The sequence below is a fragment of the Misgurnus anguillicaudatus genome, chromosome 19 (genome assembly GCF_027580225.2).
Source record: "Misgurnus anguillicaudatus chromosome 19, ASM2758022v2, whole genome shotgun sequence".
Lineage (NCBI taxonomy): Eukaryota > Metazoa > Chordata > Actinopteri > Cypriniformes > Cobitidae > Misgurnus > Misgurnus anguillicaudatus.
Window position 1 is genome coordinate 22095475 of NC_073355.2, and position 27165 is coordinate 22122639.

General features: G+C 39.4%; 1 protein-coding gene across 2 annotated transcripts; it reads right to left on the reverse strand.

The window, feature by feature from the left end:
- Positions 1-1159: 1159 nt before the first annotated feature.
- On the reverse strand, positions 1160-27149 carry abcc1 (ATP binding cassette subfamily C member 1 (ABCC1 blood group)). Of its 2 annotated transcripts, XM_055192494.2 has the most exons (32): positions 26990-27149; positions 23824-24000; positions 23585-23710; positions 23330-23467; positions 23128-23253; positions 22983-23044; positions 22617-22748; positions 22299-22526; positions 19929-20106; positions 17893-18054; positions 17682-17774; positions 17394-17597; positions 17134-17280; positions 16966-17053; positions 15545-15614; positions 14312-14438; positions 11947-12123; positions 11616-11783; positions 11329-11515; positions 11089-11130; positions 8958-9006; positions 8718-8856; positions 7300-7507; positions 6897-7207; positions 6458-6657; positions 6252-6378; positions 6050-6151; positions 5298-5444; positions 4995-5153; positions 3132-3298; positions 2846-3040; positions 1160-2445 (listed from the first exon to the last, which is right to left on the reverse strand). In XM_055192494.2, the coding sequence occupies exons 1-32, from the start codon at positions 27035-27037 to the stop codon at positions 2337-2339; spliced, it is 4593 nt and encodes a 1530-aa protein (XP_055048469.2). In that variant the 5' UTR covers positions 27038-27149; the 3' UTR covers positions 1160-2336. The 2 variants fall into 2 exon arrangements, with proteins under 2 accessions (XP_055048469.2, XP_055048478.2); XM_055192503.2 differs by lacking the exon at positions 11089-11130.
- Positions 27150-27165: the final 16 nt, after the last annotated feature.

The window sequence follows — 27165 nt, forward strand, 5'->3', positions numbered from 1 at the left end:
GGGAATCTTCTCAACCACCACCAATGTGCAGCATCCACCTGAATGATGCGACGGCAGCCATATTGAGCCAGAACACCCACCACACACCAGCTTATTAGTGGAGAGGAGACAGGGTTATATAACCAATTATTATACGAGGGGATGATAAGTAGACCAATGGGCAACTATGGCCAGGAAGCCAAAGCACACCCCTACTCCTTTTCAAATTACATTTTGGGATTTTTAATGACGAGACGAAGGGCGGAGTGATTTGCACAACTCTGACCGAACTCTCTGCTCCTCATCAGGGGGCTTCTCGGGTGCTGTGTGCAAATCACTCCGCCCAAGTAGCAGTGCTTCGCCTTCTGAGAATATAGTTCCCAGTATGTATACTGTTAAAAGATAGCTGTGTCTCATATGACCTTATTATTTGTACACGGTGTGATTATACAAATCACAACACATAAATAGGAAAATGTTCGCGTTATTTTGTCACTTATTTGGAGCAGTATGCTAGCTGAAGCCATTCACTTCCAGTCTTTGTGCTAAGCTAAGCTAGCGGGGGCTGCGTCAGACAGAGTTAGAGCACGCACGGAGATGAGAAAGGTATGTATGGACTTATCTAACTCTGGGGGATACTGTGAATAAGTTAATTCCCAAAATCTTGGAGTGTTCCTTTAATCTAAAATCACTGTCAGTTTGAGTCGTTTAGAAAATTAACTTGAAAAAGCAGCACTCGTCAAACATAATCATTATAAATATTATTTATTATCATGAAAATACCTGGAAATGTTTGCGAAATAAATATGCTTATAGCATTTGCTAAATCTGCGTGTGTAAATAGTACTTCTTTTGCGGTGCATATTAAGTTTCTGCACGAGAGCACCATCTGGCTTTTGGATGTAGCAGCATTTTACCATAATTCATCGAGAAGCATTGCTAGCAAATAGCACGATTTGTCGTTACATCCCTCGCTGAGGGCATTCGGTTAATATCACCTCATTTCTGACGAAGGTGGCGCTTAGAGGCGTTTGCATTCAAACTCTTTAAATACTGAATATGTATTATTATATATAGAGATATATATATAATTTTTTTAAATATATAAAAATCTCAAAGATTTACAAAAACAATTTTGAGTACAAAAAATTTGCTTTTTAAAAGAAAAATGACAAAAAGCTTATAACAAAAATCTATTTATTTCCTTAAACCACACTTAAAACTAGTGTATGTATACAAATAATAACTATATGCATACTTACAAATCATATAAATATGTAACAAATCAGATAAATATGTAACAAATCAGATATGTCATCGTTTGTATTATTCATACAAGTCTGTCTTATAGAAGTCAGTTTAAAAAAAAACTTGATTGGCCTCAAATGAACTCAAAACAGGCTAAATTTTCTAACATATCAAAAAAGCTCCACTGTGGCACAATCAAGCGTACATTATACAGATATATGCTATACAGACACAGAGTGAAACACACAGCACTCGCAGGTAGGACCATCTACCTGACAAACGTCAGTATATGACCATACAATAGTAGAAGATAATTTCTTTCAATTTTAAAATAATATCTGCCACACCTAACTGAAAACATAAACCCTTATTTGACCTATGCTTTTTTTTTACAGAGAATAGGAAGTGCATTTATAGTTTTTGGTGAAATAATCACTGAGAAAAAGTAATAAACAAAATTAAACATACCAGCTAAGTACATTCACCAATGCAAAAGGCCAGTGTAGCCTATACTGCATGATATTTGTAAGACAGGGCTTGGCCACTTCATAAGTGCGAAAAGCCTGCTAAAAGTGTGTATATATATATAATAAAATAATGTCATGATAAAATAATATCGTAACAGACACGAGTTATTCTCAAAGCTATAAATAACGATTACCGAAAAACAAGAGAAAGTAGATGGGAGAGCTTATAAAGTAGACTTTTCTTTGATTTAAAGGCTTTTGGCATGAGCCCTACATACTCCATTAAGCGCACACACACACTCATAAACATAGCACAAAACCCAGGGAGTGTTTCCCAGCAGCCGATTGAAGATATTCATCCGCATTGACCACTGGATCATCAGCACAATGAGTCTTTTGTTCTATACCAGTAAAACTACTTGACCTGCTGCTTAAGGGCATTTGCGAAATGTTTTGCAAAAGACAATGAAGAAATGTAACAAGTTTCAGACATCTCAAATGTTGGCATCAAACAAGCAGCATTAACAGCAAAGGCTAATGAAGAAAACTGGGAGTGAAAACTGATGGCTACATTATCCATGGAGCATTAGATTCATAGTCTCCAGGCCTAAAAGCAGAGGTGCCGGTCGGCTCCTCTCATGATCAGACCAAACCGGAGTCTTTGGCCATCTTGTAAAAGATTCCCTTTTCGGCGATTAATTCGGACGGAGAACCAAATTCCGCCATCTGGCCTTTATCAAGAACCAGAACCCTTTGGAGAGAAAATTAAGAAAACAATTTAAGTATATTTTTGCTTGGCTTTCTTGATTTTTGTTGTATAGATACACTCTTTTTTATAATATAGCATACTGTGCACACTAACTATATAGAATAAGTCAACAGTTTTAGCACAGTAAATGCATGAATATATAAAGTCACATGGAGCAGAGGCAAAACACTCTTTCCACAGTGACAGACAATCTCAGCTGTTGGCATTTTGACATTTTTATATCAAGTAATGTAGATACACCATATACTGACACAACTTGTGAAGCTGGTTTCATTATTTAAAAGTGCAAAATGAAAGTGCAGACAGTCAGCACATGGGATTGTTGTATAGGCACAGCCTGGTACAAGAAAGTACAAGTATGAATATGGTTTATGTTTCTTACCTAGTGTAGTCCATGATGGTGTTGAGACGGTGTGCGATGGTCAGAACGGTGCAGTCCTCAAACTGAGTCCTAATGGTGGACTGAATCAGATTGTCCGTCTCCAGGTCCACAGCTGCTGTGGCTTCATCCAAAACCAGAATCTTGGTCTTCCTGAGAAGAGCTCGAGCCAGACAAACCAGCTGTCTTTGACCCAAACTGAACCCAGAACGTACGGTCAAAACGTTTCAAAACTATTTGATATTACTGTAGTCGTGTGATGAAAATGGTATTGATGAGGAGTTTGTACCTGAGGTTTTCTCCTCCCTCTGAACACTCGTGGTTCAGCTTGTCAGGCAGTCCAGACACAAAGTTCTTGAGATGCGAGAGTTCAAGAGCTCTCCAAACATCCTCATCTGTGTAGCCATCGAAGGGATCCAGATTCATACGTAGGGAACCGGAGAACAGCACTGGATCCTGAAATATAAGGAGAAAGGGGTTTAAAATAATAGCACCGTCAAAAAAACGTCTAAATGCTTCTTTGGTAACCAAAATATGTTACCGCACTCATGTTCAAAGGAATGCAGTGTTTTTTCCCAAAAGCTTCCTATTCTATTTCATAATGAGTGTTTTAGCATAATGGGCCAATGCATTTTTAAATAAAGCATGAAAGTATATATGCACTTAGTGCATTTTATACAAAGTAAGCCATGTTTGTCTTGCTAAACAAATGCTGCGTTTCCATTACACTTCAAATTGCGGATATTGACATTGCAAATGAAAATACAGCCAATTGACACACAACAATTTCTCAAAAACTCCCATATAATGCGAAATGTTTTTTTTTACGCTCACATGAAGTGGTTTTTAGGCAATCCGGAAAAGATGTATTTTGCAAAACTGCAACAGTGAGTTTATTCGCATTTTCAGGTCACCTGGGTGATTCTCACAAAATTAGACTTACGAGGCGTCATGAAACATTTTGATTAAAAAAAGTAAATACAAAGTAAGAGTATAAAAATAAGAAGCATACAGTTACAAACATCTCTTCACATACTATTTTGCACATGATTTCAAATGACACCATAAAAAAACACTTTTTCCACATTTAAGGGGAAAAATGTTCATTACCGCAACTTGATTTGGGTTCTTTGACATGGAAATATTTATAATTAAAAAATCTAAAAAATAAAAAGCTTCAGTGCATGTTATACTATAAACATTTACAGTAAAGAAACATGTGGTATTTGGTGATCATTGGTAAATGTAGAGACAATAATAAGAAATATAAATGTGTCCAAGAAACATTTTCTCATCCTCCGCAACAATTTTCAATCATTGTTTAAGCCCTCAATAACTAACATTTAAAAAAATGTTGGAAGGGACATAATTGACTGTGACACTCAAGATTGCTACCAAGTAAGCAGTTCTTATTTTTTCTCTCCAGATAAAAGTTGAAATGATGTTTGTCATAGTACCTAAACAACTTTTTAGTTCTCATTACCGAAACATGAGTTTGTAAATGCATATATTTAATGTAATATAATGTTGCGGTAATCATTTTTGGTAATGATAATCTAAAAAATGTAAATAATTTTATAGGAAATATGTTTTAAATCTTCTAAAAATAAGAGTTATAGTAAGTTCAGACCTTAATCTTATATGTGCAAAAATAATTGGCTTCAAGGGCTTTTTAAAAACTCTGATGCTGGACACGGATTTCATGAGAATGGACACTGGATTTTGTGAGAATCAACCACTTGATGTATTCAAGTCACATTATCATTATTTGTAGATGACGTGGTATGTACTAAAACTTCCCAGAAACACCACTTATGTGTCTGCTCCAAAGTATAAAAGGCTTTCATTGTCAATAATGTTTGGATAACATTCCTACATCTCCTTTGATTTAAAACAATGTACTATTACCTCCAAGAAACACCTCATAGTTGGCATTAATGTTTGGATAAAAATAATGGCTAGTGGGATGAATGTGATATTAGTAAACCTACCAACATCCATTAACGTGATGTTTGCAATGACTTATCATGAGAAAAACTATGTTTAGTTGCTTTATTTCACATCGCATACGTTTGCACAAATCTGTAATGGAAACGCAGCTAATGACATACTATGAAGCTAACAGGACAATGTTATCATGTTGATGTGAGACCTGAGGTATGATAGTGATTCTGGACCGCAGCTCGTGGAGGCCGAGCTCAAAGATGTTCACGCCATCTATACGGATCTCTCCCTGTGCTGCTTCAATGATCCGGAAGAGTCCCAAGGTCAGAGAAGACTTCCCAGCTCCTGTTCTACCCACAATTCCCACCTACAATACACAAACAAATACAAACAGGATTACACCACCTTATACATAATATATATTTTTGATCAAATGATATTTAAAATGATAACATTCACTGATAAAGTCAAAGCATAAACCGATTTTAAAAATCATAATGGCTCCACCCACCTTCTCTCCTCCCTCAATGGTGACCGATATATCATGAATGGCCAGCTCCAAGTCCTCCCTGTATCTCAAGCCAAAATTGCGTATTTCAATATGGCCAGCGGTCGGCCAGCCAGCAGGAAGAGTAGAGTGCTCCAAACTCCATTCAGCCTGTGAGGAGACAAACCCAAGATGTGTCGATACAAAATTGGCATTTAATAATAAATAAGACATTTTTAAGTAGGGTCCTTAAATGTGAACATAAACTGTCACCTGACCTGTACTGAAAGTTAAAGGGGACATTTCACAAGACTCTTTTAAGATGTCATCATCTGTGTTCCCAGAATGTAAAGTTGTATGTAAAGTTTTAGCTCAAAATACCATATAGATAATTTATTATAGCATGTTAAAATTTAAAGTTTGTAGGTGTGAGCAAAAAATGGCAGTTTTTGGGTGTGTTCTTTATGCAAATGAGCTGATCTCTGCAGTAAATGGCAGTGCAGCGGTTGGATAGTGCAGATTAAGGGGCGGTTTTATCCCCTTCTGACATCACAAGGGGAGCACAAATTCAATGGCCTATTTTTTCACATGCTTGCAGAGTTACTAAGTTACTTGGTTGATCTTTTTCACATTTTCTACATTGATAGAAGCACTGGGGACCCAATTATAGCACTTAAACATAGAAAAAGTCAGATTTTCATGATATGTCCCTTTTAAGGGAAGAGGAAGGGCTAATAACAGATTGGAGTCTAAGTACCACCTACTGGTTCACTGACCTCTTTCTCTGTGTCTCCATATTCCTTCACCCTTTCCACCGCCACGATGTTAGTCTCCAGCTCAGAGGACATCCGCACCAGCCAGTTCAGAGATGCTGTAACCTGTGTGACATAAGAGAGTTGGGGGCACAGACGTGTGAGAGGGATTCATGTGTGAATCATTTCACTTAATAATATTACAAGTGACTCGCGTAACACTGACCTGCAGAGCGTAGGAGATGGACAAACCCATGATACCTGGACTCAGGCTTTCCCTGGCCATCACAGCAAAGAGCGCAGCAAACATTACAATACAGTTACCCACAAACTCCAACCTCACCGCCAACCACCTGTAGAAATCACAGAAGTGTCAAATGAAAAGATGAACACTGGTTTCGAAAAAATGGTTCATATAAACTGATTTCGCACCGGTTGGCTACGATGCTGGGGAAATAAGCCGTCTGGTTATGGTCCACTCTGCTGTCACTCTCTCGGATGAATCGCTGCTGCTCTCCAAACGCTCGGATCACGCTGGTACCCAGCAGGGTTTCGTTGAAGTGCGTGTAGACTGGTGAACGACTCACGGATTCCAGGCGCTTCAGTTGCCGTGAAGAGGCCACATAGAAACGCTAGAGAGAAGTATGAGCAATGCTGAATTTAAGACAATGTACACCACAGCTGGACAACTTTTGTTAACATTGGTGACATGTAATAATCTTGCTTAAGAGCAGACAATGCTGATGCCTCAAGAAACCTTTATTATTATTAGCTCAAACCACAATTCAACACCTCAGAGCTATGTAGTTTACCTAAAAAAAGCGCTAGCATAGCCTAACACGTGGCTGCAGGAAAAAAATAATAGATGTACCTGCACAAAGAAATACAGCAGGCCCAGTGGAGGGATGATGATGGCTACTAGTGGCGTGGCAATGAGGATAACAGCACAGGATCCCACCACATTAAACATGGAGCCCATGAACATTTTGATGATGCTCGGGATGACAGAGTCAATGGTGTCTGTCTCTTTGGAAAAACGGTTGACCAGGTTGCCACTTGGTGTGCGTTCAAAGAAGGCCATGGGTGACCTCAAAACGTTGTAGAGCATCGTCTGATGCAGATAACGGGAGGCCATAATCCCACCGATGGATACAGAGATTGAATAGCAGAACACTGCAATACCTGCAAAAGAGCAAACTGTTTTAAATGTAAAAAATATACACTAAAAGAAAATAATGAACTAGATTAAAAAGCTATTTATTATTTTAAGTTACCTTGTGAGAGTCCAAGTGCTCCATAGACCCCTAAACGCATGTCTCTGTTGGGTTGGGTACCATTGATAACAGGATCATCTGTCCAAAGACTGAGCCAATAGTTGGAACCCAACGAGGACAGATGATGACAGAAGAAGAAAAGGATACTAAAGCAGGACAGGGGCACGCCGATAGCCTTCATGTACTCCCAAAACACAGCCAGCTTCACCTACACAACAAACATCAAACTTAATCTGAGATAAAGTGATACTGAAATCAAAGCTTAAACACATAAATATCCTAAGTATACTCAAAGGTCAGCGTAGAGTGTGCTACGCAAATTTCTTCTTCAGAATAGCACACGTACTGTATGCGCACGGGGAGATTTTGTAATCGTGCGTACTTTGTACGTGCTGGTCTTGGGTATTTAGGCCAGTTGAGGCATTGCAATTTGTCACAATGCTAATGCATACACCTGTGTACATGTACAAGTCAAAGGATGCATAGCTTGCAAGGCTGAGCATGTGACTGCACGGGTACACCCGCGTGCACGTAACAAAACAACATCAGTCATATAATATTAGTTGTGTATTGCAAACTAAGATGAATTAGCAATTAAACGTGTTAAATCATTTTTTAAAGTTTTGGGTTAAAGGCGGGGTGCATGATCTCTGAAAGCCAATGTTGACAATGTACACAACGATGTCGGTTAGTAGACACACCCCTTACTGCTGATTGGTAGTCAGCCCGACTCCCTTTTCCAAAGCAATTTTTTTAAAAAATCATGCACCCCGCCTTTAATATTGGTCATTGATATTTTACTATACTATACCAAATGCAAATGTTGGTAAACTGAACCTTATTGTAAAGCAGTGCTTCTCAAATAGTGGGGCGGGACCCCCAGGGGGGGCTCGAAGCGACACCAGGGGGGGCGCGTGAGACCCCGGTGAAAATACTTTTTCAGGAAGTGATTTTTTTTGCACCGTCACTTAAAGACATTACACCCCAATCACGCTGATAAGCCGCTTGAGTTTTTTTATTATTATTTATTGATTATATTTAATTTAATTTTTCAGTATCAAATGGTCAAAAAATATTATACTTTAAATAAGGATTGATTTTTTTTATTTCAGGCAAATTGATGCATTTTAAGTCTTTTCTGTTACGGACTAAAAAACAATGTTAATAAAGTTATTCTTTGTTGTAAGTTGGTCGATATTTCTTTTTTTGTGTTTTCTTTAATGTTAATAAGGATACAATGTTTTGCAGATGTGTAATTTTATAGACAAATTATACTATTTACAGTCGCGGTGGAGAGTTGGGGGGGCGCGAAATGTTTACATCTTCTTAGGGGGGGCGTGACAGAAAATAATTGAGAAGCACTGTTGTAAAGTGATACTAATGTGTTTGCATGCATAACAAACAAAGTGGACTCGTACCCTTCCAGTGTTAGCCTTGTCTGCCTCTGTAAGTCGGGCTGCATCAGCAGATTTAACTTTTTTCGCTGTGACATCATTAGCTTCAGTCTTCTGTGGGGTTTTGCCAGTGCCTGCTGTATTCAGAGAATTCTGACTGTGTCTGCAGCACAGGAAAACACCAGGTCAATTATTTATGATGGTTTATCATTACTACATGACAAGCACATGATTGTTACAGTGTTGAGTTAGGTGATCACTGACCCCAGAGCGTCAGGGCCCCCGTTTTCCAGTATTTTCCGTGGGACTGCGTCTGTGAAAGAGAAAGCCAAATCATTCATATTAGAAAATTGATATATGCAACATCATAACCTTTTTAATGCATCAATTTGTACCAAACTTCAAACATGTTTGTTCATATTTCAGTTGTAGCCAAATATAATGCCCTTCTTAACAACCACACGTGTAAGGGCGATAGACAGCCAAACTAAACTGCTGATGCTAAAGCAGGGTTTAACCTCAGAGGTGTGGATGAACTCAGAAGTATCACCAGCAGCCTGCTGAAGAACAGGGCTCAATTCTGACAAAGACTACTAAATGTATGTGTACCCTGCAAAAACTAGGAATGTGACTGACTCCTCAATTACAGAAGCACATATACAAATCCAAAATGGAGCACACTGCAAGGACATGTAAGACAGAGTAGCTCAGTCCTGCACCTGCATGAGGTACACCACAGAAATGTTTCAGTATTAATAGAATATTTCACCCAAAAATGTATTTATTTCCCATATTTATTCTGCTAAACACAAAAGAAGATTAATAATGGTAAGCACTAGGGGTGTTTACCATTAATCGATTCGGCTATGCATCGCAATGCGTGCATGCATGATTCAGCATTGATGCAGCAAAGTGCCATAATCCATTATGTCACAGTTTATTTTCTGGCCTCGAGTGGACAATAAAGTTGTGAAGTTTCAATTACTTCTGGGGGCATAACAACAACAATCAAGATGGCTGAGGCGGAGAGAGATGACCGTGATAGACGGGTCATTAAAAACGTACCATTTTCCATGGAAAGTGGACATATGGGCACATTTCGGATTCTATGAAGTTAATGGGAAACTAGACAAGACTTACGCTGCGTGTAAATTCTCATCTCAGGTATATAATTCCGTTTTTGTTGAGAATAGTTGCACTTGACTTTACTACTTCACTGATTAAAAAATTGCCTTGTTGTGTACAGTAGCATTCTGATCCATCGTAGAATCGAATTGAATTGAATTGTGAGGGCAGTGCCAATGCACACCCCTAGAAAGCACAGTTGATGGAACCCATTGACTTGGTAGATAAATCAAATAATATAAAATTCAATGGGTACCGCCAACTGTGTGCTTACCAATATTTAGCAAAATATGTGTGTGTTAAACAGAATTAGCAAACTCGTGCAGATTTAAAACAACATGAGGGTGAGGAATTGATGAGAGAATTTTAATTTTTGAATGAAATATCCCTTTAAGAATTTAAATTGTCTGAATATAACATCTGATGCCAATGGTTACTAAACAGATAAGATACAAGATTAGGATATGACCCCTGAAACCTTAAGGGGACACTTTTTTGAGAATATGCTCATTTTCCAGCTCCCCTACCGTTAAACATTTGATTTTTACAGTATTGGAATCCATTCAGCCGATCTCTGGGTCTGGCATAAACCAATGAATTTAGCATAATCCAATGAATCTGATTAGACCATTTAGCACTGCGCTAAAAAACAACCAAAGAGCTTCGATATTTTTCCTATTCAAAACTTGTCTCTTCTGTAGTTATATCGTGTACTAAGACCAACCAAAAATTAAAAGTTGCGATTTTCTAGGCCGATATGGCTAGGAACTATACTCTCATTCTGGTGTAATAATCAAGGACTTTCCTGCCGTAACATGGCTGCAGAAGGCGCAATGATATTACGCAATGCCCGGAAATAGTCATCTGCTATTGAAAGTTACCAAGGGGACTATTTTCGGCTGCTGTGTAATATCATTTCTTTAAATAGGAAAAATATCAAAACTCTTCGGTTATTTTTGAGCACGATGCTAAATTATCTAATCTGATTCAATGGATTGTGCTAAGCTATGCTAAAAGTGGTAGCGCCAGACCCGAAGACCGGGTAAATGGAAAGTGGAGTGTCCCTTTAAGCTTATCAAAGCAGGAAAATGAATGCTTGGTTTCTTGCAGGATTGAGGACCCTGGTAACTCAAAAGCTTGTGAAATATGGTCCAATGAGGGGGGTTAATAAAATCTCAGTCCACACCTCATTGTATAACAAGTCCTATTTTAACATGCATTACATGCAGACCTAATCAATTTATATGGCCCAGGGACCAATTCCTCAAACCTTCACAATTTTCTTGTTCAGCCTCTGTCTTTCCACCCTCCTCTAAGGAGCCAACAGATTGAGCACAAACAGAAATGAACAGGAGATGAAAACATACAAAGAAACAGACATAGGTAGCTAGACAAAAATATATTGCATAAACCTGATCAATATTAATGATTCAGAAAGAACAGATGAGGTACACACTCAGCAAAAGGGTAACAGATAGATTAATCAATTATGCATTAAAGTCAGTCTCACCCCCAACTGGCTCCTCCGGCTCCTCCTGCTCGGTGTTGCTATAAGTCCGCAGGAACTCAGCGAAGGCGCCCTGTCTGCCTAACAGCTCTGTGTAAGAGCCCATTTCTGTGATCTCCCCATCCACCATGACTAGGATCAGGTCCGCCTGGGGCAGGAAGCTCAGCCCATGGGTCACAAGAACTCGTGTCTGGGAAAACAAATAAAAGATGTGTGTATGTATATTGAACAGATACAGTATGTTAATACACATGCAAGTACACGTATTTAAATAAGCGAGATGCTCTTACCCGGCCCTGTAGCACCCCCTGCGGGCCAATGACCTTCTCAAAGATGTGCTTCCCCACATGGGCGTCGACTGCAGAGAGCGGGTCATCCAACAGGTAAACGGCACAACCACAGTACACGGCTCTAGCCAGACTCACGCGCTGTTTCTGACCTCCAGACAGATTCACTCCCTAAACATTACAAAAATCACATTTATATTCAACTATATGTCGTGGGATTCTGCACCTTAAACTTTGAACTGGGAGCTGGAGGTACCCAGAAGACATGAATTTAATTAAATTAAAATGGCTACATAAATCATATTTAGGTCATCCATCATTTATTTGAGTTTACCTTCTCTCCAATCTCTGACAGGTCTCCTCCAGGTAGGATCTCCAGGTCTGGCAGGAGAGCACAGGACTCCACCACTTTCTGGTACCAGCTCTCATTCACTTCCCGTCCAAATAATATGTTGTTTTTAAGAGTGGCATTTTGTATCCAGGCCTGCTGCGGCACATAAGCCACTGAGCCCTAAAAATAAAGCAACATTAATCATCAACCTTAACCTTTACCATCTTAAAGGGATAATTCACACAAAAAAGAAAATTCTGTTGTCATTTACTCTGCCTCATGTTGTTACCTGTACACATTTGTGTTTTGATGAATACAAAGGAAGATATTTTTTGAGAAATGTTTGTAATCAAAGAATACTATGGAAGTGAATGGGGTCCACGAACAGTTTGGTTACAAACATTTCTCAAAATATCTTCCTTTGTGTTCATCAGAATAAAGAAATTTATACCGGGTTGTAACAACATGAGAGTAGGGTTGTGACAATTAATTGGGCAAATGTGCTTTTCTCAATGAATGAATTACAGTGAAATGCCGCCACATTCAAAAGCCAGAGGGCGCTTTCGTGCAGAAACTCCATTTGTGCCACAGAAGAAGTATCATTACAAACACTATTCCAGGAAATGTCTAAAGCCCATGATACACTGCACGATAATTGGCTGTCCCAGACGAAAGATTGCCATCGCGAAACTATCGTCGCGATTTCTGTGATCGTGGCTCTCCATCGGTGGTCCTATGTCGTACAGTGAGAGAGGTTCAAAGACGGCCGTTTTCCCGGTCTTGCGTCCAAAGATAGCCTACGATAGTTTTCTGGCAGTGTCAGAAATTCGGCATGATCACCGCACAGTGTGTTTGCTGCTACGACCTGCGCGCCGGTATTTGTTTACCACGAGCGCATGCTGATGACGTTGCGCAACGTGTGACGCAGCCACCGAAGCTTCCGTGTCATCATCGTACAGTCTACATGCCTCTCGTACCCGAGTTTAAACGATACATGTCGCACAGTGTGATAAGGTAATGATCATATAAGAGGACAAAAATCGTGCAGTGTATTTCGGGCTTAAAGGGATATTTATATCGCTGTTCTTCAGATTGTTTCAGGTATTTTCATGATAATAGAGAATATTTTAAGTGATTGTGACGAGTGTTGCTTTTTTAAATGCACGTTATAAACGAGTCAAACTCGCATTGATTTTAGATTGATAAGGACTTCCTACTGATCACGGAGCGGTAGAAACACTGAATCGGAGACTTACGATTTAGAATCGATTTTAGACAGGTCTTTTTAATGGGAACGCGATGCATCGATGCACATCCCTACATGAGAGTGAGTAAATAATGACATAATTTTCATGTTTGGGTGAACTATCCCCTTAATTTTTAAGATAACAACCACACATCCCAAAAAGTCTCAGGACATACTACCGTACTTTCCGGACTATAAACCGCACCGGACAATAAGCCGCATCATTTAAAAATGCGTCGTTAAGACGAAATAACATATATAAGTCACAGTGGACTATACGTCGCGTTTAATTAGAAAATTATTTTACTAAATCTAAGCCAAAGAACAGATATTTCATCTGGAAAGGCAAGTTATTCAACTAAACAATAGCAGACAGAACAGCAGGCTGAATAGATGTCTGTACGTTAAAAGTAATATTATCAGTTATTTACACGATAAACCATATTACCAAAATTAATTCATACCGACTAGTGATGCACCGATGTATCGGCCGATTTTTGATGAATTTGAAACCATCGGCATATCGGCAATAGCATGAGAAAGGCCGATACCTATTGTTTATTAATTAACTGCATATAATCCATTATATGTAAAAAATGAGTTAATGATGTTAATAAAATAAATGCTGAATAGCAAAAACCACCTTTGAAGGTTGTCATGCCGTCTTATTATATTTGTTTTAGCTTAGTTTGTGCCTCTCTTATTATGTCGGTCAATTGAATGTTAATTAGATCCAATCCATGTTCAGTAAAAATAATTTGATGCAGAAATAAACTAGCTAATAGACCAACTGTATAGTATTGTATACAAGTGTTTAATATCGGTATCGGACAGAAGTTGTCTGTTTAAATCGGAATCGGTATCGGCCTAAAAAAATCCTATCGGTGCATCCCTAATACCGACTTAAAAGGCGCACCTGACTGTAAAACGCAGCACCAGCCAAGTTATGAAAAAAATGCGGCTTATAGACCGAAAAATACTGTAAAAGACTTTTTCCACATAAGCTTTAAAATAACATTTTACTAACGAATAGTTTTGAAAGTTATCTTCTTAAAGGTCGCTGAAGGGGACATACCTAATGTATGAATTAGCAATTAAGCACTCAGCTTGTGCTTTTACTACCTTGATCGAAACGGATCCTTCCTGCTTCTGCATCTCTCCCAGCAAAGCCGAAAGCAAAGAGGATTTCCCTGAACCCACATGCCCTACCACAGCAACCAGTGCGCCCTCTGGGATCTGCACATTAATCCTACAGAGAGAGACAGAAAGTGAAAGAAAGAGAAAGTCAGTTTGTATAATAAGCAGGACGGGTACAAAAACGAATAAAAGGCATTGTTGTAGTGGAGGTGTAACGGTATACAGAAGTCCCAGTTTAGTACGTACCTCAATTTTGGACTGACGGTTCGCTAAGGTTTCAGTACAACATGATAAAGCAACAAAAACCAAATGCTACGTATCTTTTCATTTAATTTGAATACAGAAATGAGAATATATGACAAATTGCAGTTTGTTCCTCCTAGCAGCATTTAGATCCCTCTGAAGTTATTGGACCAATAAAGCCCCCCTTAGGGTATTAAGCACTAACATAATGCACTCTTGCATAGGCTCATTTTTTTAGCGCTGATAAAAAATTGAATTTAAATGTCTGTAGGCCTGTTGTGATCATTACTTTATCGACTGATATATAAATATCACCTCAATAGTGGTAATACTATTATACTGCTCTCGAATGGCTCTTAGTATCTGATTTCATAGGTTGATCGATCTGTGCAATACGGCATGCACTCAAACTCACCTGCATTCGTTGTGTGACTGCATGCATTGAAGTGTAATCATTGGAAAAGAATACATGCACCGTTACGCCCCTATTAAGTAGTTATCAAAGAGCTACATTTTTTCATTCCTTCACTTAGATTCACTTCATTGTAAATCAATTATGGATGAATCTTTAGGGTTTTTCTGATTTTAACATCTGAATTCCCAGTAAACAATGACGCAAGACAAATCACATATATCAAAGGATGATTTGAAGTGGATGAGATCAAAATCAATAATAATAATTACATTTTATGGCAAGCCAAATTTTATCACTTCTTTCAGTCATCAAAAGAAATTAGCCGGATTATATTTTCTTTGGCGAATGAGGTCCTCCTGCATCGGCGTTCATGCATATACTTGCCCATCATGTCCTCAAGTATCCCTTTTCCGTAGTTTTGCACTATGTGACCGCAAAAGTCATGTCAATGCTCAATGTCCTAGTAATTGCCTTGAATGTAATTGCATTTTAAATCTTTAATACATTTGTGTACTTAGTTGTTCACAGCATTACCCAAGACGTGCAGAAAATAAGGTTACCTCTTTAAAGTAGGGGGGTCATTTTTAGACCAGCTGAAGGCTCCGTCTATAATCCTGATGCTGTCTGGAGCTGAAAGAGCAGAAAAAAACAATGAAGTCTCTTCATTGAACATCAAAACACCCAGAAAGACTTTAAACCCACAGACAGCTGTGTTGCTCTCATATACAATGATGTTGGTTTTTTTTTTGGTGACTACAAGACTCTTCCGCATCAATCAAAGAGATACAACAAAATCCTAACCCTAACATTACCTTGACTAATGTTGTGCCGATAGATGATATCGACGTTAGTCAAATATGGCCGATAGTGGACTTTCGTGACAATAGTTGGCGTTCATCAAAGTTTCACATTAACATGTGCATTGCATGCTTTTCCTTGCAATCTGGTAAGTTTACTCAATTTGAGCTATATAAGCCCCTCCCATGAAGCGATTTATGCGTGAATGTCTCGATTGACTTGAATTTCACACGCGAATGAAGCAAGTAGACTCAAAATGTTCAAGCGTCCAACTACGCGCGAATAGCACGTTTTTGCCGCCTCTTCTGCGTCTGGTGTGAACGCACCATTAGAGTACATTAGCATCTTTTTTTTGTCCACCAATCAAGTGGCTTGTTCTAAATTAGTAAATACTTAACAAATAAATAAATAGAGTAAACTATTGCCATGCCCCCCGATACTATCATGTATCGGCGGTCTCACAGGCTGACGATAAGACAATCTCACAATGGGGCATACATCCAACACTACCTTAAGCAATAAAAATAGTGATGCTATCCTTAGGGGCCAGTCACACCAAAAGCGCTTTAAACGCTTTCAAACGCAAGGCGCGACGCACTGCCTTTTTTTAAAAAAAGAGCAGTGCGACGCGGCTTTTCATATTGCTAATCAACCACCGAGTCAGCTGTTTTGTCAATCAAATATTGAAGCGTGAGCGCTCTTTTGCTGTTAACTGTCATATTAGCAGAAACTTTAAAAAGAGGGCGCTTGCTCTGACCTTGTTTGAGGGTGCGAGGTGCACAAAAACGCAGGAGAGAGTGAGCGATTGGAGTCCGGTTCTTCAAAGCAACTGTAAACTTCCCTCACCACAACGTAAGGCCCGCCTCTCCCCTCATTCGATTGGACAATGGAAAGATGCGAATGACGTCGGGCGCTTCTCCGCTCTCAGCGCTCCTTCAAAAACGCGTGCGCGGCAGGCGGCAAAAAAACACAAGGTGCTCGGCGCGCATAAACAGCGTGCAAACGCTCCCTGCCCATAGAATATCATTCAAAAAAGGCGCCTGCAACTGCCATAAACGCTTTTGGTGTGACTGGCCCCTTAGGAAACATCACTAAAATCACTGTTCATTTAATACAACACATTAGAATAATTGTTGCTGCCAAGTAATATAATTTAAAGTTGAATTACTTATGAGTCACATACCTGCAGTGATGGAAGGCCGCTCCACACTGTCTTCATCCAACTCCTCATGGGACAGAAACACACGCAGACGCTTCAAAGACACACTGGCCTGATGGAGGCAATATATTTCTGTCACAACAAATCCAAATCAATCTGACAAAGAAAAAAGATATAGGACCCAAGTCATACCTGCACCATACTGCTAATGACCATAGGCAACATGTTGAGAGGGAAACGAAGGATGTTAAACAGAGCCAGAGAAACAAACGCCTTCTGTGCATCCAGAACATTACGTTCATCCACCAACACGTATACAGCAAACGTGGATAGAGCAACCTTAAAAAAAAAAACACAAGATCATGCAAATACAAATATCAGAATACAAAACAAATAAGCTTATGGAAGAAATTAATTGGGATATTGTTGAAATGACAAACAAGTGTACCTACCAAAAATGGTGCACAGACCCAAGTAAATGTGGACACGGCACCCAGGTATGCAGTTTTCTTCAGTACCTGCAATTCACTCTTTCTGATGTCAGATATTTTGTCTTTGAAGGCCAGTTCCCATGCATAGAGTTTAAGCACTTTAATGCCATTCAGCACCTCATTCATTAGCTTGATCCTATTGTCCTTGCTTTTCATCTGGGCAACCTGTAGGTAAGTGTGTCAGATTATGAGTAACAGTTTGGAACAAACAAAACAACTATATGTAATAAAAAAAATAAAACAGGGGACCTGGTATGTTTTCGTTTTCATGGCAATGACTGCATTTAGTGGAACCATTAACACCATTACAGCAACTCCAGCCAGCACCGAAGGACCCAGATTCTGCCACAGGAAACAATAAAAGAAACAAGTATATAATGAGTTAATATATAATGATGAATGGGTACAAATCGATCGAAAGCCACATTTAAAGAAAGACCCATTTTGTGTGAGCACATACCTGCCACAGAAAGTAAAGGGCCAGGATAACTTGCAAAGGTGCCGACCAGATCATGTTGATATAAGTGATAAGATCCATGAAACGCTGAGCATCCACGGACATAAGATTCACAATTTCTCCCACGGTGGATGTTCGCCGAGCGGCATTGGTAATAACCAAGGCCTTAACAAAAAAGACAAATGTTGAAACTTTGTATGCATTATAATACATATATTTTATGCATATTCTCAATATAGCCTTGCCTCTTATACCTGTGTTTTAAGTAACAAATCATCTTTGAACAGTGGCAGATTCAGGCACTATCATTACATATATTAACATTACATAAGGTCTCGCCTAAGCCATCGGGTCCACAGAGGAGAAACGTGCAAATGATACAATGTACGCATATGCATATTATAAAGACATATGAAATATATGAGTTATGTTATTGATTTGGTTACTTTTCAAAAGTTTTCAAAAGATACATTGTGTTAACTTATTGACTTTAATTCAATGCACATTTACATGCCTTTAAAGGAATAGTCTACTCATTTTCAATATTAAAATATGTTATTACCTTAACTAAGAACTGTTGAATCATCCCTCTATCATCTGTGTGTGTGCACGTAAGCGCTGGAGCGCGCTGCGACGCTACGATAGCATTTAGCTTAGCCCCATTCATTCAATGGTACCATTTAGAGATAAAGTTAGAAGTGACCAAACACATCAACGTTTTTTCTATTTAAGACGAGTAGTTATACGAGCAAGTTTGGTGGTACAAAATAAAACATAGCGCTTTTCTAAGCGGATTTAAAAGAGTAACTATATTTTATGGCGTAATAGCACTTTTGGGAGTACTTCGACTCGCCTGAAAAGTCCGCTCCCGTTCTCCCTCTCATAATGGGAGAGGGACAGTGTTACTGCGCAGAGTCGAAGTACTCCCAAAAGTGCTATTACACCATAAAATATAGTTCATCTTTTAAATCCGCTTAGAAAAGCGCTATGTTTTATTTTGTACCACCAAACTTGCTCGTATAACTACTCGTCTTAAATAGGAAAAACGTTGATGTGTTTGGTCACTTCTAACTTTATCTCTAAATGGTACCATTGAATGAATGGGGCTAAGCTAAATGCTATCGTAGCGTCGCGGCGCGCTCCGGCGCTTGCGTGCACGCACGCAGATGGTGGGGGGATGATTCAACAGTTCTTGGTTGAGGTGGTGACATGTTTTGATATTGAAAATGAGTAGACTATTCCTTTAACAAGAACATCTCAGTGCCCTGGTATCATAAGAATTAACCTTGTAATTCCTGGGCAGATTTCCTATCATTAAAGGGGCCATGTCACAAAACTTTTTTAAGATGTCATATAAATCTTTGGTGTCCCCAAAGCACATATGTAAAGTTTTAGCTCAAATACCATATAGATTATTTTTATAACATGTTAAAATGTCCACTTTGTAGGTGTGTGCAAAAATGTGCCATTTTGGGTGTGTCCTTTAAAATGCAAATAAGTGGATGAAGTGCAAACACTGTGATCACAATGATGGTGGTTTGTTGAAATTGAAACTTAATTGTGCTGCAAATTATTTTTTCTCTCTCTCTTTCTCTCTGCACTAAATCATAATAATAATAGCTCCTTATGACATCACAAGAAGAGCCAAGTTTCAACAACCTATTTTTTCACATGCTTGTAGAGAATGGTTTACCAAAACTAGGTTACTGGGTTGATATTTTTCACATTTTCTAGGTTGATAGAAGCACCAGGGGCCCAATCATAGCACTTAAACATGGAAAAAGTCAGATTTTCATGTCATGGCCCCTTCAAAAAATGTAAGAAAAGGAGGTTTAGCCTTTAGTGTTTAGAATTCAGTAAAAAAATATTTCTGTGCTTTTTGTTTAAAATGCATGTTTGTTTGAAATAATTATTTATTAGTGTTGTTAAAAATATCTTTTAAAAACTGGCGATAGGGTTGGGGGGATTCATCAAAACGTTGTACAAGCTATAACCGGCACTGTTACACATACCCGATTATACTCATTGTGGTAACTTACCTTCCTGTAGACAGCACCAACAATAGCCGTGCGCAACCTCATGCCGGTCACAAAGCAAACATGAAAATACTTCTGCAATATGAGTGTTTGTACACAGGTACAAATGAATAGTAGGGAGGTGTAGAAGTAGCCATGCCAGGAAGGGGAACTGGGATCATTCACAAACTTGATCAGCAGCCTAAAAGAGACCAAGCTTACATGAGTATACACTGTGGTGTCAATCGTGCTTCATTGGAATGTTGTTTTACTAGTTTTAATTATGTGACAAGTGGTCTAACTGGATAAATGTTTAGTAAGGCAGGTGACAAGATTAAGTGGAATTTGAACGCGGTCTGGTGCAAACTTTGAAGGCATGGGTTTCAGCATGCCAAAACAAACTCTCACTGATGTCTTCTAAGAGGGTCACAGCTGTTGTTTTGTTTCCCACAGTGTTGAAGTTATTTAAAACCATATGACTATGACAACTCAGAGGGAAATGTAGCCCCTGTACTATCACTCTAAATAGGTGGCTCTCAACTGGTCTTGATTCAAGTGACAGATTTTATTTTAAAAATCGTAACAGAACACAGCCAAAACACACTTTTTGACCCCATTTTTATGAGCTGAACTACAAAAAAGGCCTATTTTTCACAAATATTGTTCACAAATCTGTCTAAATCTGTGTTAGTGAGCACTTTTCCTTTGCTGAGATAATCCATCCACGTCACAGGTACAGTATATCAAGATGCTGATAAGACAGCATGATTATTGCACAGGTGTGCCTTAGGCTGGCCACAATAAAAGACCACTCTGAAATGTACTGTTTTACTGTATCTGGTGTTACCACCATTTGCCCCACATCTAATTTCCTTCACATATAGTTGATCAGGTTGTTGATTGTGGCCTGTGGAATGTTGATCCACTCCTCTTCAATGGCTGTGTGCGAAGTTGCTGGATACTGGGTGGGAGGAACTGAAACAAGTCGTATATGCCGATCCAGAGCATTCCATACATGCTCAATGGGTGCTGGCCACGCAAGAACTGGGACGTTTTCAGCTTCCGGGAATTGTGTACAGATCCTTGCACCATGGGGCCATGCATTTTCATGATGCAAGTTGCAACATTATGGCGCTTTTCCATCGCATAGTACCCCACGGTTTGGTTTGGTTTAGGTCAGGTCGGATCCACAACATTGAAATCAGCAAACCCACAGTTCACCCACAACGCCATCTGCACTGTACAGTGAAAACTGGGATTCATTCGCAAAGAGAACACCTCTCCAAAGTGCCAGACGCCATCAAATGTGAGCATTTGCCCACTTAAGTCAGTTATGAATTGCAGTCAGGTCGAGACCCCAATGAGGAGGACAACGAGCATGCAGATGAGCTTCCCTGAGACAGTTTCTGATAATTCGTGCAGAAATTCTTTAGTTATGCAAACAGATTGTTGCAGCTGCTGTTCTAGTGGCTGGTATCAGACGATCCTGGATGTGGAGGTTCTGGACTGGTGTAGTTACACGTGGTCTGTGGTTGTGAGGCCGGTTGGATGTACTCCCAAATTCTTTGAAACACCTTTGGAGACGGCTTATGATAGAGAAATGAACATTCAAGTCACGAGCAACAGCTCTGGTGGATATTCCTGCAGTCAGCATGCCAATTGCAGAACTTGTGACAACTGTGCCATTGTGCTGTGTCATTAAACTGCACATTTGAGAGTGGCTTTTTATCATGGCCAGCCTAAGGCCTCGTACATGGTTATTTTGGAAAACAAAGACATTTCCGTTCGGTTGCGCGTTTCGTTTACAAGCAAATGGAGAATTCGCCTCTGAAACCGATTCTTTCTAAAAACTCTGCGTTTAGGCAGCCAACGTCACAGTATGCGACAGAGCTGCACCTATGTCAACAGTGTGACCTTGTTCAAAGAGGAAGTGATTCGTTGCTGTTGTTGCTATTTTCGGGATTCTGATTGGCTTACATGGGCTTGAGCTTCTCGTTACACCACCACCTACATGTTTTGCATGCTCTTGATGGCATATTTACACGGGTAAGTGTAAATGAACACTCTTCTGAAAACTGACATGTTATTTTTAAAACCAGAGGTTGAAATGTCCATTTATGAAAAAAGCCGCCCATGTGTAAACGTAGCCTGAGGCACACCTGTGCAATAATCATGCTGATTAATCAGCATCTTGATATACCACACCTGTGAGGTGGATGCATTATCTCAGCAAAGGAGAAGTTCTCACTAGCACAGATTTAGACAGATTTGTTAACAATATTTGCTTTTATTATTTTGTTGAGTGTAATTAATCATTCAAAAGTAAACTAAGGATGTGTACTCATTCATCTGTTGTTTATGATCTTTTAAATTCTACTTCTGTAAGCGTCATACCTGAGAATCTCCGGTCCGACAAACATCAGGACGTCATGAATGAACTTATAAAGAGAGCTGATTAGAAAATAGGGTCCAAATGTTCGGCAGAGAGCGCAGAAGAGAGAAGGCTCGCCGGTTTTCTGAGGAGTTTTTGCGAGCAGAATTTCTGACTCTTCTATTGGTTCTTCATCTTTCTTTTCTGCCTTTGTTGGTCTTTTTGGGGAGTAGAGCGTTGTATCTACTGGCCTAGCAAAAACAATAACCCAAGCAGCACACATAAGTCATTTTTGTACAATAAATCTACATACTACTTCAAACAGTAACCCTGATTCTGGCCTTTTAACCTTATTGCATTCTTGGTCCCAGCGTCGCACCAGCTGCGGCACCACTTTCTGAGATTTATCCTCCGTGTTAAGAGACCACAAATCCTTTTCTTCTAAAGGCCTTTTATATCCCTGAACCATCAAACTGCAAAAAGAAGAAAGGCACATAGAAGAAACTTTTTTGAAAGAAACTAGTGCTGTTACAGTACATCTATCTGCCAGTTCAGTGCATGCTGCAGCCAGATGACGAATATAGGTGTAATATAGGTTACTTTTGCTGTACTTTTATTAAAAAGATATTACAGAGGGAACAGGAAATTACTGAGCTGACAAAAAACAAGCACTAAACACTAAGTCATTCATTTTTTTGTTTGCTCACCCTGTAATCCACCAGAAAGTGATCTTGGATAGGAAAGAAGCTCCCAACTCTGGACATGGATTCTGTACAGAAAAAAAATGATTCATGGGAGGACCATCAACATTCACACATTCATATTATTTTTTACTGTGTACGGTTTACTTACCGAGTCTTTGACAGCCTGGGAAAACAGAGGAAGCTGATCGGAGAAACAGGACAGGATAAAAGAGACCAGCAGCAGGGTATAATAAATGTAGAAAGTCGTATATCTGAATACATCCACTCTGGCAGGCTGAAAAAAAAGCAGAAAATGTTAAATGCACTTTTTAATATTAAAAAAAAAAAAGTTTAAAAAAAGTCATGTTTACGTCATTCAGTGCATGCAGGATCTTGGAGCGAAAGGTGATAGTAGCGCACGCTATAGCGATCAGCCAAAAATTGAGCATCACCCCTGAGGACTGGACCCCCTTCTTCCGCTCATACTGGATTAAGAGCGTAGCCAGCAGCTGAAACATATAATGTTGTTATTGCAACACACATAACTATAGAAGACACAGACGCATAAACAACTTCAAATGTTGTACAACATTCAATACTACAACTTGTGAATAAGCATGTCTTACCATTGTGATGCCAAGCATCGTGGGGCTGACCAAGTAGACGCGGGCTACGGCAGCAACATGGTTTCTTTCCCAGAAAGAGTAGAAAACATCTGCCCAGCAGATAAGCCACAGGATAAACCCGATAACCTTTAAGAAGAGAGTCACATGAACTTAAAAAAACGTGATAACCTTATCAGGAAAGGCACTCAAGAAAAGCAAGTTGTTTACTGATGTGGTGTGTTATTGGCTTTGACACTCACTGTTTTAGCTTTGTTTAGGTGGGTCATACATATGTGTCCACGATTATGGCCTTTGAGGTATAAAATGTAGAAGGGTGCAAACAGCCAGAGGTAGAGGCAGGGTATCCACACCAGCACTGTATTCTGGAAACATGGTGTCAGGTCTGGATTGTGTGTATGCCATGTCCGGTTCCAATCCTGTAGACAGAAGGGGACAAAAGAGGGATTCATTCTTTTTCATGTTTTCAAAGATTCTTTTGAAGAAACTTAGAAACACACTGACAACTGAAGTGGACAACTGAGTTCTCTGTGGACCGATAAAACACACAAAGGCCTAGTGATGTGTGCGAGGAACAAACACTCCAGGATGCGGTTTTAAGTGGATCTGTCTGTCAGAGAACTAAAGAGAGAATCTCTTCTGTGCTTTGGAGGATAGTAAAGGATATTTGCCCTCTTGACACAGACGACACTGCTTCTTAAAGGGATAGTTTAGCCAAAATGAAAATGTTTTCATCATTTATTCACCGTCATGTCATTTCAAAACTGAATGACTTTCTGAAGAACGGAAATACTGGTAACCAAATTACACTGGCACCCATTGACTTACACTGTATGGACACAAAATTGAAGTGACTATGACATTGCTCAAAATATCTTCTTTTAAAAAGTGATTTATATGGTTTGATCACTTTAAGGTGAATAACTCTTGAAATAATTTTTATTTTGGGGTGACCTATACCTAAGAATGTTTAACTCTTTCGCCGCCATTGACGAGATATCTCATCAATTAAGAGAAAACGCTTCCCTGCCAATGACGAGATTTTCTGTCTTTCCGCAATACCGCTATTATCCACCAGGTGGCGCACTTTCACAACTTATACAACCCGGAAGTAGCGCCTCACGTGAAAGAGAAAGAACTCCGTGTATGTTTTAAAGATCGCTCTGCATCTGATCTCTATCAAAAGTCCTTCGCAAAAATTGAATTATCTGAGCTTTTTGCTCAAAATTGGGTGTTTTTGAAGAAACCTACCCATGTTTGAGAGGTGATTACAAGAGAATTAATGAAGGTAGGATGAAACGGGTTTTTTTTTTTTTGAAAGCAGAGGGTCTGTCCTTTCATCTGATATATTGTTTGGTTATATATTTAAAGAAGAACATTTTCTGGAAGGCATTAAACTTTTGTGAAAATCATGAAAAAGGCTGGCGCTGGCTGGCAACTTTTTTAAAAAACGCTGGCGAGGAAAGAGTTAACGTACAAAAATGAATAATTTTTCTCTGCTGAGAGCACTTATCCTATCTCACTTAGGGCTAAATAAGCAATATTTTTAATAAAAGTAAAATGCTGAAGACTCTTTTAGCATTTTCCGATGATGTAATGATCTTACCAAACTTGTACATGTCAAGGTGATATTACATTATAAAACCAAAAAAAAATGTTTTTGCTTAAAGGTGCAGTGTGTAATGTTTAGAAGGATCTCTTGACAGAAATGCAAAATATTATACAAACTATATTATCAGGGTTATATAAAGACCTTTTATAATGAACCGTTATGTGTTTATTACCTTACATGGAAGTCGCCATTTTGTGTTACCATTTTTCTACAGAAGCCCTCAACGGACAATTTTTTACTAAGTTGTCCCCGACGATGACATGTTTGTCCGGTGGCAGCTACCTTAGCTTCTCTATGTGTTTCAAAAGCAAGAGGTGAGCAGTGGACTAAAGGGCGATTTATAGTCGCGCGTAGGTTCTACTCCGTAGCCTGTGCGTAGCTCTGCGTAGCCTGACGCGCACCTCACAAAAAATTTAACAGCGCGTCAGATCTAAACGGACCACAAGCGCTGTGATTGGTCCACCAGAACCCCTCCCGTCAGGTAAAAAAACTGCGTCATAGGTATTTCCGTTTGTGACGGTGAAAACAAAGATGAGCCAAGTTGAGGAGTGATTTAACTCAAACTGCATCAAAAGTCGCTGTTTATTTACTTCCATCATTGCTGGTCTTCTCAAATTATACACAACAAGTTGCTGTTTCTTCTTCGTTTGTGGGTTAACTTGCTAGACTTTTTCTTCTTTCACGTTTGTGCTGCTACTGTGGTTACACGCGTGGATACTGCCTACCAGCGGTCGCGCGTGTGTTTGCACGTCGACGCAAAAGTATAAATGAAAACCGACGCGGAACCTACGCCGTCGCTGCTACGCCGTAGGACCTACGCACGACTATAACAAGCCCTTTAGCCATTGGTTGAAATTCGCAACCTCACCACTAAAATTTACACACTGCACCTTTAAATGAAAATGGAGTATTATATTATTGTATAAACAAAATATAAGTAATATCTGGTGGTGAATATAATCTGGATGTGTTCCAGGTTTTGTGAGATTTACAAACAATTTATTGACCCAACAAACCATTTAAGTTGACAGCAATGTAGTTGAGCAAACAAACGCCCAACAATCTAAACATTGAACAGCAGACAGGATTTCAAGAAAAGCAACACACTTTCTTGGCATGTTTGACCGTGATTCAAAACTCAGGGTTTTGAGCCTCTTATCACGAAGGGCAAAATTGACTGTCGGTTATCGGTCAGATTACGATTATCACTGTTTACCCCTTCTACAAACCCATATACTCCAAACAATATACATACCTACATTAGTCTATGTCATAGTATGACTAAAGGGAAATTAGCTGGCTTTAGAGGCATTAGCTAAACAAAAACATGTCAAACCGGCAAGTGGTGAACTCATGAGTTTATTTTGTGCTAAAACAGATCTACAGCAGGTGTCAGGTATAATATCGTATATATTTTCGTTTAAACGCTTCAATGCGACGATCACTTTAAAAATCGAAAAAAACAATTACAGCCTGAGAGTTGTCCTACGCATATATCGTAGTCTAGCTAACCGGTGAACGTTAGCTTAGCAACAGCTGCCCGTGCCTCAATCTACCACCTAGAATGACAGCAAGACTGGACATCACAAGAGCGTTCAAACCGAGTGAAAGTCTTCAAGCGCGTTCATGATGCAAAAATGCTCGTAACCCCGACGTTAAAATGTAAATGATTGACAATAAGGTAAGTTAGCACCTTACTAGGACACATCTAGTGCCCCCACACGCTGTGAAACACAAACCCTCGGCAATATAATAAAAACAATATTTCATCGTGCCGGTTTGATTTATCCACTTACCCAAAACGGATCGGAACCGTTCAAACTGCAAAAATTGTCAAGACCCATTCGCCGCACTAGAGGTTGTGTTATAATGTGCTGGGTTACTCTGCTCCTGTTTCATAACCAGCCCTGGGTGTTATATGACCGGGGACCGGTTAGTAGCGTGTTACATGAGCGGAAACATAGAGGACGCT

Coding starts and splice junctions, on each gene's coding strand:
- abcc1 (XM_055192494.2), bottom strand. CDS start 27,037: ATGGGTCTTGACAATTTTTGCAGTTTGAACGGTTCCGATCCGTTTTGG. Junction 23,711..23,823: donor ACCTAAACAAAGCTAAAACA/GTGAGTGTCAAA, acceptor CTCTTCTTAAAG/GTTATCGGGTTTATCCTGTG. Junction 2,446..2,845: donor ACCATCATGGACTACACTAG/GTAAGAAACATA, acceptor TTCTCTCCAAAG/GGTTCTGGTTCTTGATAAAG.